This window comes from Solanum lycopersicum, chromosome 5 (assembly GCF_036512215.1).
Source record: "Solanum lycopersicum chromosome 5, SLM_r2.1".
NCBI lineage: Eukaryota > Viridiplantae > Streptophyta > Magnoliopsida > Solanales > Solanaceae > Solanum > Solanum lycopersicum.
Genome location: NC_090804.1, coordinates 27432501 through 27448816, shown reverse-complemented (window position 1 = coordinate 27448816; position 16316 = coordinate 27432501). Strand labels below are relative to the sequence as shown.

Here is a 16316-nt window from a genome sequence, read left to right as displayed (position 1 = left end):
AATATAAAATATACAATTCATACCATTACTTTTTGTAACGATCCATTTGGTTGTTTTGAGTACTAGAGCTTTCTATGACATAAAATACTTTTTAAAAGGTTCTAAATGAATATTTTGGACTATTTGTAATTATAATTATGAAATTGATGGGATTGATTTAATATTTTATTTAGTTGATGGTTAAAGAATATAACATTTAAATTTATTGTGGGTCACTTTTACCATTTATTTTATAATACTCATATAGTAATTAGGTAAAAAAAAATAATTGGTAGAATAAAGAAAAGAAAAGAGGGGAATAGAGCAAAAGGCGCTGACCGAAAGAAAATCATGGCAGCTTCAGGTGAGCAAATCAATATTGAGATTACTACTTATACAAATAGGTATTATTATAACATTTTCAATCTCAACTCAAATTAGATAATATTTTATAACTATAGAGTGGAAGTTTGACTAGTCATAAATTGTCACGTCAGTTGATTGGAAAAATTAATCAAACAATAATGATCAGTGATGGAGGCATATTATTATTATATTATAATTATCATAATGTTAGGGGGTAAGAAAATTAAGGTGTTCGAATTTATATGAAAGTGTCTACATTGATATAACTAGTGGAGAATATATTTAACAACTAAAGTTCCTAATTGGGGTTATAAGAGTATAAATATCATGACATATGGGTATTGACATCGTGCAACACTCAGGTAAGTGTATGGTGGAGGGTTGGATGCCACTGGTTTCTTAACCAATGGCTTTAGACGTCTAATATTAATATTATGGTCTTGTATTATAAATTATTTTTTGACATATTAAGATAGGTTATTATATATATGTCACGACCCAAATCCGGGCCGCGACTGGCACCCACACTTACCCTCCTATGTGAGTGAACCAACCAATCTAAACCTTAACATTTCAAGGTAATATCAACATAAAGTAATGCGGAAGACTTAAACTCATTAATAAAATCAATAACTATTATTATTCCCAAAATCTGGAAGTCATCATCACAAGAACATCTATAATCAAATTACTAAACTAAGAGTATTCTAAGAAGCTAAAAATACATAAGAAGCTAGTCCATGCCGGAAGTTCAAGGCATCAAGACTTGAAGAAGAAGATCCAGCCCAAGCTAGAAGCATTAGCTCACCCTGAATTTCCGATGTAGTAAGATTGGCTTGAATTACTGTTGAGTCGAAGATGACGGCACGTTTGCTGCACTCCATAATTAACAAGAAGAAAACAATAAAAGTAGGGGTCAGTACAAAACACGGGTACTGAGTAGATATCATCGGCCAACTCAAAATAGAAAACAGTATGTATTAAGCAATATCATAAAATCAACTAATATCCTTAGCATGCAACATTTACAGTTACCATAACCCTTGGTTACACTACCAAGCACATCAATGAGGACTCACACCTCCTCATCTTACTCATTTGGGAATTTAGTTCATTAGATTGGATATATTAACATATTTCAAGATTCATTATCTTTATTCCCCTCGTGCCGGTACGTGACACTCCGCTCCTCAATATACTATCCTGGTGTCGGAACGTGACACTCCGATCCTCATTCTATCCTGGTACCGGGACGTGGCACCCGATCCATATTCTATCCTGGTGTCAGAATGTGACACTCTGATCCTCATATACTATCCTGGTACCGGAACGTGGCACCCGATCCATATTCTATCCTGGTGTCGGAACGTGACACCCGATCCATATTCTATCCTGGTACCGGAACGTGGCACCCGATCCATATTCTATCCTGGTGTCGGAATGTGACACCCGATCCATATTCTATCCTGGTACCGGAACGTGGCACCCGATCCCCTAATCTCACCACTTTCGTTCATCAAGCCTTCTTTTATACCAAGGCATCATCATTAACAAAGTAGATTAGGGTTTCTTTTCAAGATTTGGGATTCAATAGCTTCATCATGCTTATTTATTCACAATTACATAATCACATCATTCATGCAAGCATACAATTAAGCATATAGAAGGTTTACAATACTACTACACATATCATTCGCTATTAAGAGTTTACTACGAATAGCATGAAAACCATAACCTACCTCCACCGAAGAATTGAAATCAAGCAAGTTAATCCTCAAAGCTTGGTGCTTTCCTCTTCTCTCGATCGTCTCTCTCTCTCTCCCTTCTTGTTCTTTCTATTTTCTTATTCAAACTCTCTTTCTTTTACCCTAATTAGTATATAATTAAGAATAAAAGATGGAAATAATACCCCACTAATTAACTTAAGGTTACCTCTTTTAACCCCCAAGAATTTGAGTTATTAATATAAACCCACGAAATATATAATTATAGCAGGAATAGTCCAAAAAGCCCCTTTAAAACTTAACCAGAAATCCGACTCCAACTGGGATTACGCAAGCTGTGACGGGCCATCGCGCCTGCGACGGTCCGTCCTGCTGTCCGTCGCATAGTTCAGAAACTTGATTTTGGGTGAATGGCCTGTGACGGTCCGTCACACCTGTGCCACTCCTTTACGAAGTTCAGAGAGTCGATTTTCAGTACCCAATTTCAGATTTTCTAAGTGTTTTGAAACGAGACCCTGCGACGGTCCGTCGTGCCCTTGACGGTCCGTCGTGGGGTCCGTCGCTTCTGCCAGTTTTTCCAGAATTGAAGTCTGTTGGTCAAAACGACTAAATAGGTCGTTACAATATAAGACGTATTATATTGATTGAATACCATTAAGGTCAAAAAAATTGGAGAAATCAATAATTACCCTTAGGTTTGACCTTTAGGAAATTTTTTATATAATTAGATGAGTTTTTGGATTTTGGCTAGACATAGAATAATATGAGTGTTTGTAGGCTTATTAACTAACAAATTAAACATATATACTTTATAGATTGGATAAGTTTGTAAGTATTGAGGAAAGGAAAAACATTGAAAAAGTAGTTGTTTGACGTGGGTTCTTCGGTGGAGGTAAGTTATGATTTATGTTATTTGATAGTAAAGTCTTAATAGTGATTTATATGCATTGAATGATATTGTGATGTTTTATATGTAATGGATTGTGTGGGTGTGTGTAGCTCTGTTGTGTGTTTGTGATTGGTCTAAAATACTGAGACTTGTAATTTATATTCTTGAACCCTATTTAGCGATGTGAGACCTTGAATAAAGAAAATTTGATGAAATATTATCAATTAATTGAAAGTTCTAATAGTAAATGATAAATTAATGGTATAATTGGATTGGAGTGTCACGTTCCGACACGGTATTCTAAGATCAGAGTGTCACGTTCTGACACGGTATTCTTGGATAGGAGTGTCACGTTCTGACACGGTATAATTGAATCGGAGTGTCACGTTCTGAGATAGTATTCTTGCATCGTACTGTTACATTCCGACACCGTAATATTACAGGACAAAGATATGGAGTTAACTTAATGTACTAAATCTCAATGAACCCATTTTTCAAATGAGAGTGGCGTGGAGACATGAGTCCTCATGAGTGTGGTTGATATTATGATTGATTATGTAGTCACTTGTTCATGTTATTTGTTTCTTACCACCTATTAAGTATCATAGTTGAGTTCACACTATTATTCATTTTATATTAGTTTCTATTTTTGGTTGGCCGATAATACCAACTCAGTACATGTTGCCCCGTACTGGGCCCTTCTTATGTTTTTCTTTATTTTTTTATGGAGTGCAGCGAGTATAGCAATGACTTCGAATTGCCCTTAGCTGTAGCCAGTCTCCAGCTTATCAGGTTCCAGGGTGAGCTATTCATACAAGCTCATGTTGGATTCTCTCGGACAAGACATGATGTCCTATGTTTTCGGACACATGCCATTTGATTCTTTTATTATGGTGTATTTGATATTCTTAGACTTACACTTGTAGATTAAAAGTCCTTGATGTGATGACTTTCAGGTTTTGGGAAATGATATTAAGTAAGATTTTGAGCTTCCGCATTATGTTTGTATTTTGTAAGTTGGGTTTAATTTGTTGGTTCTCCCACCTAGAAGGTTAAGTTAGGGTTCCACTCACGACTCATTTTGGGTCGTGACACGTTTAAAACAATTTATATCTCATAAACAATAATTTTTCCCAACATAAATTTATTATTACATTAAATCACTTGCTACTCTACCATTTATTATAACCAAATTCATTATTTTTTATCAAATTTATTTACAAACCACATTGACCAACAAATGACGCCGAGTAACAATGTAGTTCACAGTATCAGTCATATAATTGAAAAATGCAAGTTCAATTTGAGAAGATTATCTGTAGGATGTGCGATATTATATTAAATACTAGACACAACAACTTGTGTTAATTTTTTTTTATGAAAATAAGTTTTTTCAATAAATACTCTAATATTTTAGAAATGTTTTTTGATATGATATTATGCGATTTTATAAACTTTTTCTAATTTGTTAAGATCTTATAAAGAAGTGAGGCAATTTTAATAGTTTTACAAGCTATAAAGTTTTATGATTAGGAGAAAACAAACACCATAAAATGTTTAAACAAAACTTCAACTTCATTCTCATAATTTCAAATCAGGATTTAATATCACATGGTCAAACTGACCTTAAATATATACATCAAATTAATAGATGTATAACATGTCGCTATATATAAATATTTTCTCATCTAATCGTATGACTATATATATATACATACACACATACATATATATATATATATATATATATATATATATATATATATATATATATATATATTATAGTAGATAGGCCAAGGCCTGTGCTTTGCACGGCCCAACATGGTAACATGGTAATTACTAAAGTGGAGATGACATATTCTACATTAAAAATAAATATGTACCACAATCCAAACAATAGCTCTGAAATCAAGCCTTCAACGTCAACATCCACCCAATGTAAAAAGATACAAGAAATGCCATAAAATCAATCCAAAAACAACACTATCCACCTGCATAAAAATTAAAATATCTAGTGTAACGACATGAAAATATCATACTGATAACTCTCCAATTGAAGATATTCTATTCAGGCTAAAGTAGAGATAGTTGTTCGTGTGACTACAACTATACCACATGTGATCATCTTGTGTAAAAATCAGACCTTTCCTAAGTATTGATTCTGTCGAGGCTCTATCTTATTAATTATGAATAACGTGCCTATTACAATGAATAAGTAATTTCAAAGTATATTCCTGCAATTAGATTCTCTATAATTTGCCTGAAAACAAAAACAAAGTTGAAGATTGCGTTCATGTTATTCACAAAGGTTATAATATTGTTTTCTTCAATCAATAAAATAAAGATAATTATATCGAACAATTTGTTATGCACAACCACAATAGAAAATAAGGTCCTATATTTCGCTATGAGAAAAAATGACCATACAAGCTATCAGTGATTGTCTTTTAGTATAACAGAATAAAACACCTCCCTAGACATATGTGTAATTGAGCTAAAAGTTCACTTCCATGTGTTTCCTTTTAATGTAGTTATAAAGATCAAACACAAACATAGTCGCTTCCCCTGCTAATCCACCTAAAATTCTTATTTAAAATTGAAATTTGTTGAAAAATACTAACACTTGTAGCACCATAAGATAATTCACATACCTCCCTGATTAGCATCCCTACTATGACACATTCCTTCCCAACTTCTAGTCAGTGCATACTTCTCTAACTCATTAACCCTTTATCGAGTGAGACCGTCAATTTTTCTATTTTAGTCACGATATTAAAAGTATGACATGAATCTGTTATGCACGTAGTCAATTAAAATAAGATTCGTCATCTTTTTCTAATATGTATAATCATCATAAAAATCGAAGTTTTATCTGGGAGGTCATTTAAAGGAAAGCAGATAAGTCAATTATGGATGAATTAAAAATGAGCAACGGTGGGGATGTGTTTAGTATGAAGGAAAATGTTCTCCTAGAAAATGTTTCCTCGAGAACAAGTAGATATTTGACTTATTTTCTAATGCTTAGTTGGTAAGTATAAAATATTTTGCGGAAAAATATTTTAGTAATTGGTTTTAGAATAGAAAAACTTTTTGAGAAATATCCATTTTTTACTAGAGTAAAAAAATATTTTTTGAAGTTGATTTTTTTTTTAAAATAAAAATGATTTTGTTGGAGGGGGGTAGGTTGAGGGTAGGGTTGAAAAAATTATAATTTGGAGTTGAATTTTTTTAAAACTATTAATTTTTTTTGGGGGGTGGGGGGGGGGGGGCTAGTAAGGGGCTAGTTATGTAAGGTGGCGAGGAGGAGAGGGACTACTGGAGTGGGTAGGGGCCGAGGGTAGGGGTGAAAAATTAAATTTGAAGTTTAAAATAATTTTTAAAAATAATACATGTTTTTGAGGGTGTGGGACAGGTGGGTTGGGGGTGGGTGGGTGGGGGCTTGTAGGGGTGTGTGGGGGGCTGGTAGGGGTGAGTTGGGGGATTGTAGGCTGGGTTGGGTAGGGGAGGTTGGAAGAAAGTTTTGAAAAATGTTTTCCTTAAGTTTTGAAGAGAAGTCATTTTCCTTAAATTTGAGCAAAAGAAGTTTATTTGGAAAATATTTGACCCAACCAAACATGAGAAATTTAGTAAAAACATTTTCGAAAAATATTTTTCTTCAGACCAAACAATATCTTAGTAATTAACATAGTTTCATTATTCTCATCATCAATGTACATTATTTAGTTTACAATTGTTTGTCCATATTTAAGGGTAATGCAAATTAATCATCTCGACATGCATATTCGATACAATTCTAGTTTGAATAATCTAGTAGCCCAAGGTACAAACTTAAAAAAGAAATTGACAAAAGAGAGGGCCTTTTTACAAATTGCACCTGTAAGGCAATAATATAATTTGTGGCATATGTTCACTCCAATAAAGTTATATTCAACTTTCATGATGTAATAATATCTCAAGTATCAACTTATTCCTTTAGGGTCATAAGATGAGAAAATCGATCTCAAGATAAGGTTTAAGATTAACTTCATTTCATGGTTGGTACGAGTGTCACAACCCAAAATGAGTCGGGAGCGGCACCCACACTTAACCTTCTATGTGGGCGAACCAAGGAATTCAAACTCCAACATATACCAATAATTCAACTATGAATAACAAAAGCAATGCAGAAGCTCCAAAACTTATTAAAGTATCATTTCCTAAAACCTGAAAGTAATCACATCAAGGGCATCGAATCTACAAATACTAAGTCTACGAATATCAAAAACACCAAAATAAAAGAATAGAATTGTATGTGTCCAAAAACATAAAACATCATGTCATTACCGAGAGAATCCAACACGGGCTTAAATGAATAGATCACCATGGAACCTGATATGCTGGAAGCTGGCTAGAGCTGAGGACAATAGAAGTAATTGGTACACTCGCTACACTCCATAGAAGAAAAACAAAGAAAAATACAAGTAGGGCTTAGTGCGGGCAACATGTAGTGAGTAGGTATCATCGGTCAACCCAATATAGATACTAATATACAATTAGTAATAGTATGAACTCAACAATGATACTTAAACAAGTGGTAAGCAACAAACAACATGAACAAGTGACTACATAATCAATCATAGTAGTAAACACACCCATGAGGACTCATGCCTCCACGCCACGCTCATTTGAGAAATGGGTTCTTTGAGATTGAGTACATTACGCTAATTCCATATCTTTTCCTTTAATGTAATTGTGTTGGAATATGAAACTTCGATCTAATTATATCGTATCAGAACGTGACACAACAATTCACGAATATCGTGTCAGACGTGATGCTCCGATCCAAGAATATCGTGTCAGAACGTGACACTCCGATCTAATAATACCGTTAATTTGAAATTTACTATCACCATTGAAACTGTTTCATCAAGCTTTCTTTATTGAAGACACCACTTCGATAAAGTGGATTCAAGAATATAAATTATGTGATCCTAGGATTTTAGACCTATATCTAAACACACAATCAAGCCACACAACCACACAATTAGTTCCTGATATTGTTGGAAAGCTCATAGTATGACCTCTGCAACGCCGTCGAGTTTTTGCGATTCTAAGTTCAGAAGAGTGAGTTATGCCCTTTGAAAGTTGGGATATGGATTAATGAAATGTCCGATTTTGGAATTTTAAAGGATATTTTAGTATTTTTACTACCTTATTAGTTTTATCCATTTTTAGGAGTTTAATAAGGGTCAAGACTCAATTTAGTAAGTTTTGAAGTTTGAAATATTCACGCTAGGGTTAAGGAGAAAGGAGAAGAGAAGAGAAGAAGAAAAAAGGCAAGATTCACCAAGATCATCGAAGTTAACATGTGGATTTCGTCAGGATGATTCCTAAAAAGGTATGTGAGTCTTCCATAATGTTGGGTTCATTCACCCACGTGCCAAGCATGTTTGATTCAGCGTGATTTTATTCATTAAAAGTTGGATTTTGAATGTTGTTTTTGAATTGCTTCCGTTCTTGAACATAAGTTGATGTTTATGAATTTCTTGAGGTAGATAGTGTTGTTCTTCGGGTTAGATTCTTGTATATATGAATTGGGTACATAGATCTAAGGTGAATTTGAGGAAATCAATTAGATTAAAAAGATTTAAGGTCAGGAAAACAAGATGAAAATCCTTCAGGCGTCCCTGGGCAGGTTTAGGAGCGGCGCGCCCCATCTGCGCCAGAGGATCTGGGGAAGCACGCATGCAGTGGCCCAAACTTGAGACTCAGACTAATGGGTCTTGCGCGGCGCGCCCAAAATGCGTCCAAATCGGCATTTTTCGCCCAGTTTTTGTAATTCAGTCCAATTAAGCCTTTATATAGTTTTTTGACACTTCCTAATGATTCTAACTACTCTTAATGACTTCTAATCGTAATTAAATAATACAAACATACATTACAACCTTGAATCAATAACTTCAAATTCAAGGAACGTTTAGAGCCAAGTCTAGAATGTTCTTATAGTCCTTTCAAGAAGTCTTTTACAAATGTTTTCTAAACTTTCTTTTTTCGACTTAAGGATTAGGTTGAGTAAAGAGTCAAGATAAGAATAAGAAGTTGATTTAAACCTTCATAAGTCATTCATATATATTTTAAATGTTGTTTTAAGACTTAACGTTGAGTTTAGTTCAGAGTAAAGAGAAGTCTTTTCTTCAAAGAAAAATATGGGGAATAAATATTCCTATAGCAGTATTCAAATATTTTTGACATTTTAAAAAAGAAAGGAAACTGAGATTTCCAAATATCCTTCAGATTAAATTTCAGTAAAAGAGTAATAACTTTCTAAATGAACCAAACCGGAAAATTGAGATTTCCAAGGTAGCCTTTGTGCTATGTTTTTGAGCACTAATCTCAAATCACAGAAGAAGTGTATTTTTAAAAAATAAGTGCCTATATATTTTTAAAGTAGTATTGAGCACCGATATGGGGGAGAGTTCAAACAACTTACGGCCGTATAAACCATGTAGCCACTATGGGTAGAAAAGGGTCGTAATTTTTAGATGAAACATTTTCACAGTAGACTAGTGCATCCATTAGGCAGTTGAGGTCTTATACCTTTGTCTGGGTATAGGATGCGTTGGCGGGGTGAGGTAGATCATTGTATCATCACTTCACCTCTTAAGTGATGGTTGTCAGTTAGAGTTACTCCCGAATAAATTAAATGAATTTTATATATACATCAATTTATTTGTATTCTTACACTTAAAATTAATTATATCTTTGTATATATTTAGAGTTTACAACATGTTTTCAAACAACTTTTCTTTATGTTATACTTGCTTTTAAATTGTTTTATATGGAAATGAGTCAGTTATATTGAATTATATTATATATGAGTTGAGCAGAATCAAAGTAAGTGTTGCTTCTTACTCTTTTCACACTTGAATCGTTTTAGCATTCCAACTCGCATACTCGTACATTCAATTTATCAATGCCAATTTACCTATATCGTATCATGACGCATACGCAGGTAACAATGATCGGCATCCGACGCACCGTTGATCCGGTTGAGCACTCTATAATCAGTTGGTGAGCCTCCTTATACTTCAGAGGACTCCTTCTATTGTTTTTTTTAAGTACATCTTTTATAAGGATGTTGTGGGGTCTGTCCCAACATCCATTTCAGTTTTAAAGGCTTCATAGATAGACAATAAGATTTGAGCCTTAAGTCTTTTCATCTTCTTCTATTTGTTAAGACTTGGGTTGCCTCTTTTGGCCAATTAAATGTTTTAAACCATTACAACATTCATAGTTAGTATGATTTATCATTTCATTTGAGTTTTTATCTTTATAGTTATTGATCATTGTCTTTCGCTGAGTTAAGTAATCTAGACCAAATATCCGCTCATGGCCAACAATGGTCATTGAGTGACGACCACGTCCAGGATGTAGGTTGGGGCGTGACAAACCTAGTTCTAATTTAAAATTTTCCTTTAATGTTAATCCAATAAACTATATATATTTCTTCAATAAAGATTTTGTTAATTTTTATTTCCAAAATTAAATAAATGCGTAAAATTGTTAAGAGTTTTATTAGATTAATTAAAAAAATAATAATTAATCAATACCTAATAAGCTAACCAATGACACAGACTTCAAGAAAATATGATAAAAATAGACACTAAATTTCGTGTAACAACTCAAAGTTATACTAGAACCATATATTCAGCTGCAAAAAACCTAAACTTTAAAAGTTTATTCAACTTTTTATATTATAATTTTGATTATGAGAGAGTTTTATTATGATAATGCAAACAATGTTTTTTCACTAGTTTGTTTTGTATATTACTTTTTATACTATAAAACAAGAGGGAATACCAAGGTCCTCTTCGTCAATATGCATGCTTTTTGACAAAGGATATTTGAGAAATTTCATAATTCTCTTGCATCAGATCCAACGTACATCATGATTTAAAATGTATATTATTCTTTGATTAAACAAAATAGTCCAGATAACCTGTGGACTTGGGATCTAAACACTGCATGTGCTTTAAGTCATTTTAAAGAGTTTTATTGCTTTGATCATATGGGCCACATACAAACATCATTTTACATCTACCTTTTTTTTCATTTTACAAACATATAACTCCCAACTGTTTTCTATGATCCTACGAAATTTATATACCCTGTAAAATCCATACAATTATGAAATTACGAATGAATTAAAAATGAAAAGTTATAAGCATATTGAAATTAAATGTTAATTACATACAAATACATGCATAGCTGCTACATTAACTATAATTTATCCTAGTAGAAGAATAAAAAAAATACTCTTTCAATTTCATATTAATTAAATTTGTGAGATAATTCACACATATTAAGAAAAATATTTAAGGACATAACTTAAACCATACTTTATAGTTTCTACTATTTGTCTTTTCTTAATCATAATTCATATAAGTTTCTCCAACAAATTATAAGACAAACATGAAAAATGTTTCAAATATGCATGTTGACCCTTGAACAATTTAATTATTTATGATAATAAAATAATTCTAAAAATAAGTTAACATTGAATTTGGGGTTGGGGGGGGGGGGGGGGGGGGGAATCATTGTGTATAAAAAATTTAAATTGGCACAAATAAACATTACAAATTTCAAATATATGTGTATGTGCGGGGGGGGGGGGCGGGGGGGGGGGGCGACATATATATGATATAACAAATAAATGATTATTCGACAATTATTTAACGGTAATAATACAATTATCATCCTTTTATATTTTAATGACAATCATAAATATGAGTTATATAACCAAAAAACTATTTAAATATTGTTAAAGGCTTTAGCTACTCTTAATGCAATAACATTAACTCAATCATCACTAAACATTTTTGTGGTAGTAAATCTTACAGCAAAATAAAAATCTATTTCAACTAAATATCTATTTTGTTAAGTAGTTCTATATATGGAAATCTATGAATCCAATTGCTAAGTGATAATTTTTTTTTAAAAAAAAAAAATCATCTCTGAAGATAGAAGTATATTTCAATATTCCTCTATATTTTTAAAAGATGTACGATGATCTATTACATTTAACTCTTTTTTTCCTATATCCTAATAGGTGAATGTTTTTCATGATATTAGTTTCACAAATAATGACAAAGGAGCAATCAAATTTATCTTTCATTACTTTATATTCAAGTTTAGTTTAGTAAAGAGTCAGATTTACTTTCAGCAGTACCTAATAGTACGATTTAAATGAATAAAAATATGCTTTCATTAATAATTTAAACTTTAAATAAGATATTTAGTCAGTTCAATATGTGTTACGACCCAAAACGAGATGCGAGTGGCACCCACACTTAACCTTAGGTGCGAACCAACAAATCTAAACCCCAACATTTATCAATAGTTCAACTATGAATAACAAAAATAATGCGGATGATCCAAAACTTATTAATGTAACCAATTAAATAGGCTTCTAAAGTTTAACACTTATTATCCCCAAACTCTGGAAGTCATCACATCAACAACATCTATCCTCAAATTACCAAGTCTAAGAGTATTTAAGAAATCAAAATAAGTAAAAAGATGGTCCATGTCCTAAATTCAAAGACATCAAGACGTGAATGAGAGAATCCAACACGAGCTAGAAATAATAGCTCACCCTGAACTCTGATGTGCTGGAGACTGACTAGAGCTGAGGGCGAGTTGAAGTCGATGGTACACTTGCTGCACTCCACAAAAAAAATAAAGAGGAAAATACCAGTAGGGGTCAGGACAAGGAACACGTACTGAGTAGGTATCGGCCAACTCAAAATAGAAACAAATATACATTGAATAATAATATAAGATCAACTACAATACTTAACATATAGCAAACAATAATCACATGAACTATTGACAACAACACCATAACAGGTACACCATCAATCACAACATCAAGCAAAACTATGAGGACTCATGCCTCCACACCATACTCATTTGAAAATTAGGTTCTTTGAGGCTAAGTATAGTAAGTTACTTCAAGATTCCTTTCCTTTAATGTTATTGTGTCGGAATGTGACACTCCGATCCCATATACCGTGTCAGAACGTGACACTCCGATACCATAATACTGTGTTGGAACGTGACACTCCGATCCAATTATCTTATTATTTTATTTCATCAAGCCTTCTTTATTCAAGGCGTCATTGTAATAAAGAGGGTTCAAGGTTAGAAATTCAATAGTCTCATAATTTTAGGCCAACCACAAACCACACAATAAAAACACACAACCACACAATCAAGTACATAGTAGACTTTACAATATCACTCAATACATATCAATCGCTATTTAGAGTTTGTCTATCACAAAGAAATAAACCATAACCTACTTCCACCGAAGAACCGAAGTCAAGCAACTACTTTTCCAATGCCTTTCCTTTCCTTATTGCCTCTGAACCCTTCCAATCTATCAAATATATATATATATATATATATATATATATATATATATATATATATATATATATAAAAGGTGTAAGTTCACAAGGCCATAAACATTCCAATTATTCTGTGTCCAGCCTATACCCATCAATTAACCTAATTCTATAATCAATCTCTTAAAGTTTAAGCCTAATGGTAAGTCTTAATTTCTCCAATTACCACAAATTTAATGAATTGTAAACAGTATGCTACACAAAATATGTAACTACCTATCTCAATATATTCACACGTAATCTATAATCTTATATCAAAACAATAATACCAAAAGTTTGAAGCACTGTAATGAAACCAGCGCAGGGCAACACCAAACTGTGCAGTGTGCACTCATATCGTGCACTGTACAACCAAAACCCCTCAACATGCATGTTGCCTCCATTTTGTATATAATGATATTCATAATAACAATATGACCCTTACCTTAATTCACCTTGGAAGTTATCATCCAAACATATAATCTATAACTTATATATAAGCTGTAGCTTCCATGCTATCTAAACATTAATCCATATGCACGCTTTAACTTTATAATATAATATAATAATGTATTTGTTCCCTTGAAACTTGCCCTATACGGCTAATGATCATTGCCATTATTAAATTATTAATCCTCCAATATATGTTAATAGATATAAAATATACGAAGATTAATTCTTACCTCAAATTATCGTCCTTCTTCAAGGCTGCAGTCTGCGGTCTCCCTTTTAATAATTTCTTCCTTTTTCTAAAGACAAAGTTCTACCCTAATTATCATATAATCAACTATATAATTTGATAAAAGTTACCCATTATTTACTTTAATATTATTTTCTTAACCACTTACTAAATAAATTAGTAAAACTTCCCCATTAATTTCATCGTTATAATTATGAATAGTTCAAAACACCCATTTAAATCTATCGGAAAAGTATTTCATCAAATAAAAAGATCTAGTACTCAAAACAACCAAATGGGTTATTACATTAGATACCAATTTACCCATCGTTCGTCCGCGAATGATCATAGGAAGATAGGCGAGGGCGAGAAAGAGTACATGAATCTGTAAAAAAATGTGGATAGCTTTCATGCATATCAGCCTCACTCTCCCAAGTGGACTCTTCAATTGGCCGATTCTTCCATTGAACCTTGATAGATGCAATCTCCTTTGATCTCAACTTACGGACCACCCTATCTAGAATAGCAACCGGCTCCTCCTCATAAGACAAATTCTCATCAAGAAGAGTTGAATCCCAACAAATAATATAGTTTCCATCACCATGGTATTTCTTGAGCACAGACACATGAAATACCGGGTGCACTCCTGACAGCCCTGGAGGCAAGGCTAATTCACAGGCAACCTCCACCACGCGCTTAAGTACTTCAAATGGTCCAATATACCTCGGACTTTTCTTACCGCTCTTACCAAATCGCATCACACCTTTCATGGGTGAAACCTTCAGCAAGACTTGTCCACCCTTCATAAAATCAAAGTCTCTAACTTTTCGATCTGCATATTCCTTCTGCCTACTCTGAGTTGCTAAAAGCTTTTCTTGAATAAATTTCACTTTCTCTAATGATTCCCTCAGAAGATCAGTACCCTAAGGTCTAATCTCAAATGCATCAAACCAATCAATGGGGGACCTACATCTCCTCCCATACAATGCCTCAAATGGGGCCATATCAATATTTGAATGATAGCTATAGTTGTACGAAAACTCTGCTAAGGGTAAGAATGTATCCCAATGACCACCAAAATCTATCACACACGCACGAAGCATATCCTCCAGTACTTGAATTGTTTGCTCTAAGGGTGGAATGTAGTACTAAAATCCAATCTAGTACCTAATTCAACATGTAGCGTCCTCCAAAACTTATAAGTAAATTGCGTACCTCTATCTGATATGATGGAAAGTGGAACTCGATGCAATCGAACAATCTTAGAGACATAGAGTTTGGCTAACTTGTCTGCATTGTAAGTCATCTTAACCGGAATGAAGTGAGCAGACTTAGTTGAACTGTCACCAATTACCCAAATAGAATCAAATTTACCCAATGTCTTTGGAAAACCGACTACGAAATCCATTGCAATTCTTTGCCACTTCCATTCAGGAATGAGCATTCTCTGAAGTGTACCTCCAAGCCCCTGATGTTCATACTTCACCTTCTGACAATTCGGGCATTGGGAAACAGAATACCCAATGTCACGCTTCATTCTACTCCACCAATAATGTTTCCTTAGATCACGATACATCCTGGTTGCACCAGGATGTATAGAATACCTCGAACTATGATCCTCTGTAAGAATAGTGTGAGTCAAATCATCAACACGGGGCATACATACCCTTCCCTTAATTCTCAAGACGCCTTCCTCATCAATTATTGCCTCTTTAGCCTCTCCTCGCAATACCATATCTCGAATTTGACTCAGCTTCTTATCAGCAAACTGTTTTCCCTTAATCTTGTCAAGAAAGGAAGATCTTGCCTACACAGAGGCCAAAAATCCTCCTTTCTCTAGTACTTCCAGCCTCCTAAAGTCATTAGCCAAAGTCTGAACCTCTCTAGCCAATGGGCGTCTAGAAACCTGTAAGTGGGGTAAACTACCCATGCTCCCTGCTTTTCTACTTAAAGGATCTGCCACAACATTAGCTTTTCCCGGGTGATACAAAATAGTAATATCATAGTCTTTCAATAGTTCCATCCACCTCCTCTGCCTCAAATTCAAATCTTTCTGATTAAAGACATATTGTAAACTACGATGATCTGTATAAACTTCATACTTGATCCCATATAGATAATGTCTCCATTGCTTTAATGCAAATACAACTGCAGCCAACTCCAAATCATGGGTCGGATAGTTACGTTCATGCACTTTCAATTGCCTCGAAGCATAAGCAATTAGATTCCTCTCCTGCATTAGCACTGCACCC

General features: G+C 33.6%; 1 protein-coding gene across 1 annotated transcript; it reads right to left on the bottom strand.

Moving 5' to 3' along the window:
• Positions 1-14384: 14384 nt before the first annotated feature.
• On the bottom strand, positions 14385-15640 carry LOC138348729 (uncharacterized). Its single transcript, XM_069298303.1, has 2 exons — positions 15280-15640; positions 14385-14959 (listed from the first exon to the last, which is right to left on the bottom strand). Exons 1-2 carry the CDS (start codon positions 15638-15640, stop codon positions 14385-14387), a joined length of 936 nt encoding a protein of 311 aa, XP_069154404.1.
• Between the last annotated feature and the right edge of the window lie 676 nt (positions 15641-16316).

Excerpts from the sequence above, each read along its gene's own strand:
- LOC138348729 (XM_069298303.1), bottom strand. The coding sequence starts at position 15,640 with ATGTATCGTGATCTAAGGAAACATTATTGGTGGAGTAGAATGAAGCGT. Across the intron at positions 14,960-15,279 it reads TTCCATCATATCAGATAGAG|AGAAAGTGAAATTTATTCAA; the intron begins GTACGCAATTTA and ends GGGAATCATTAG.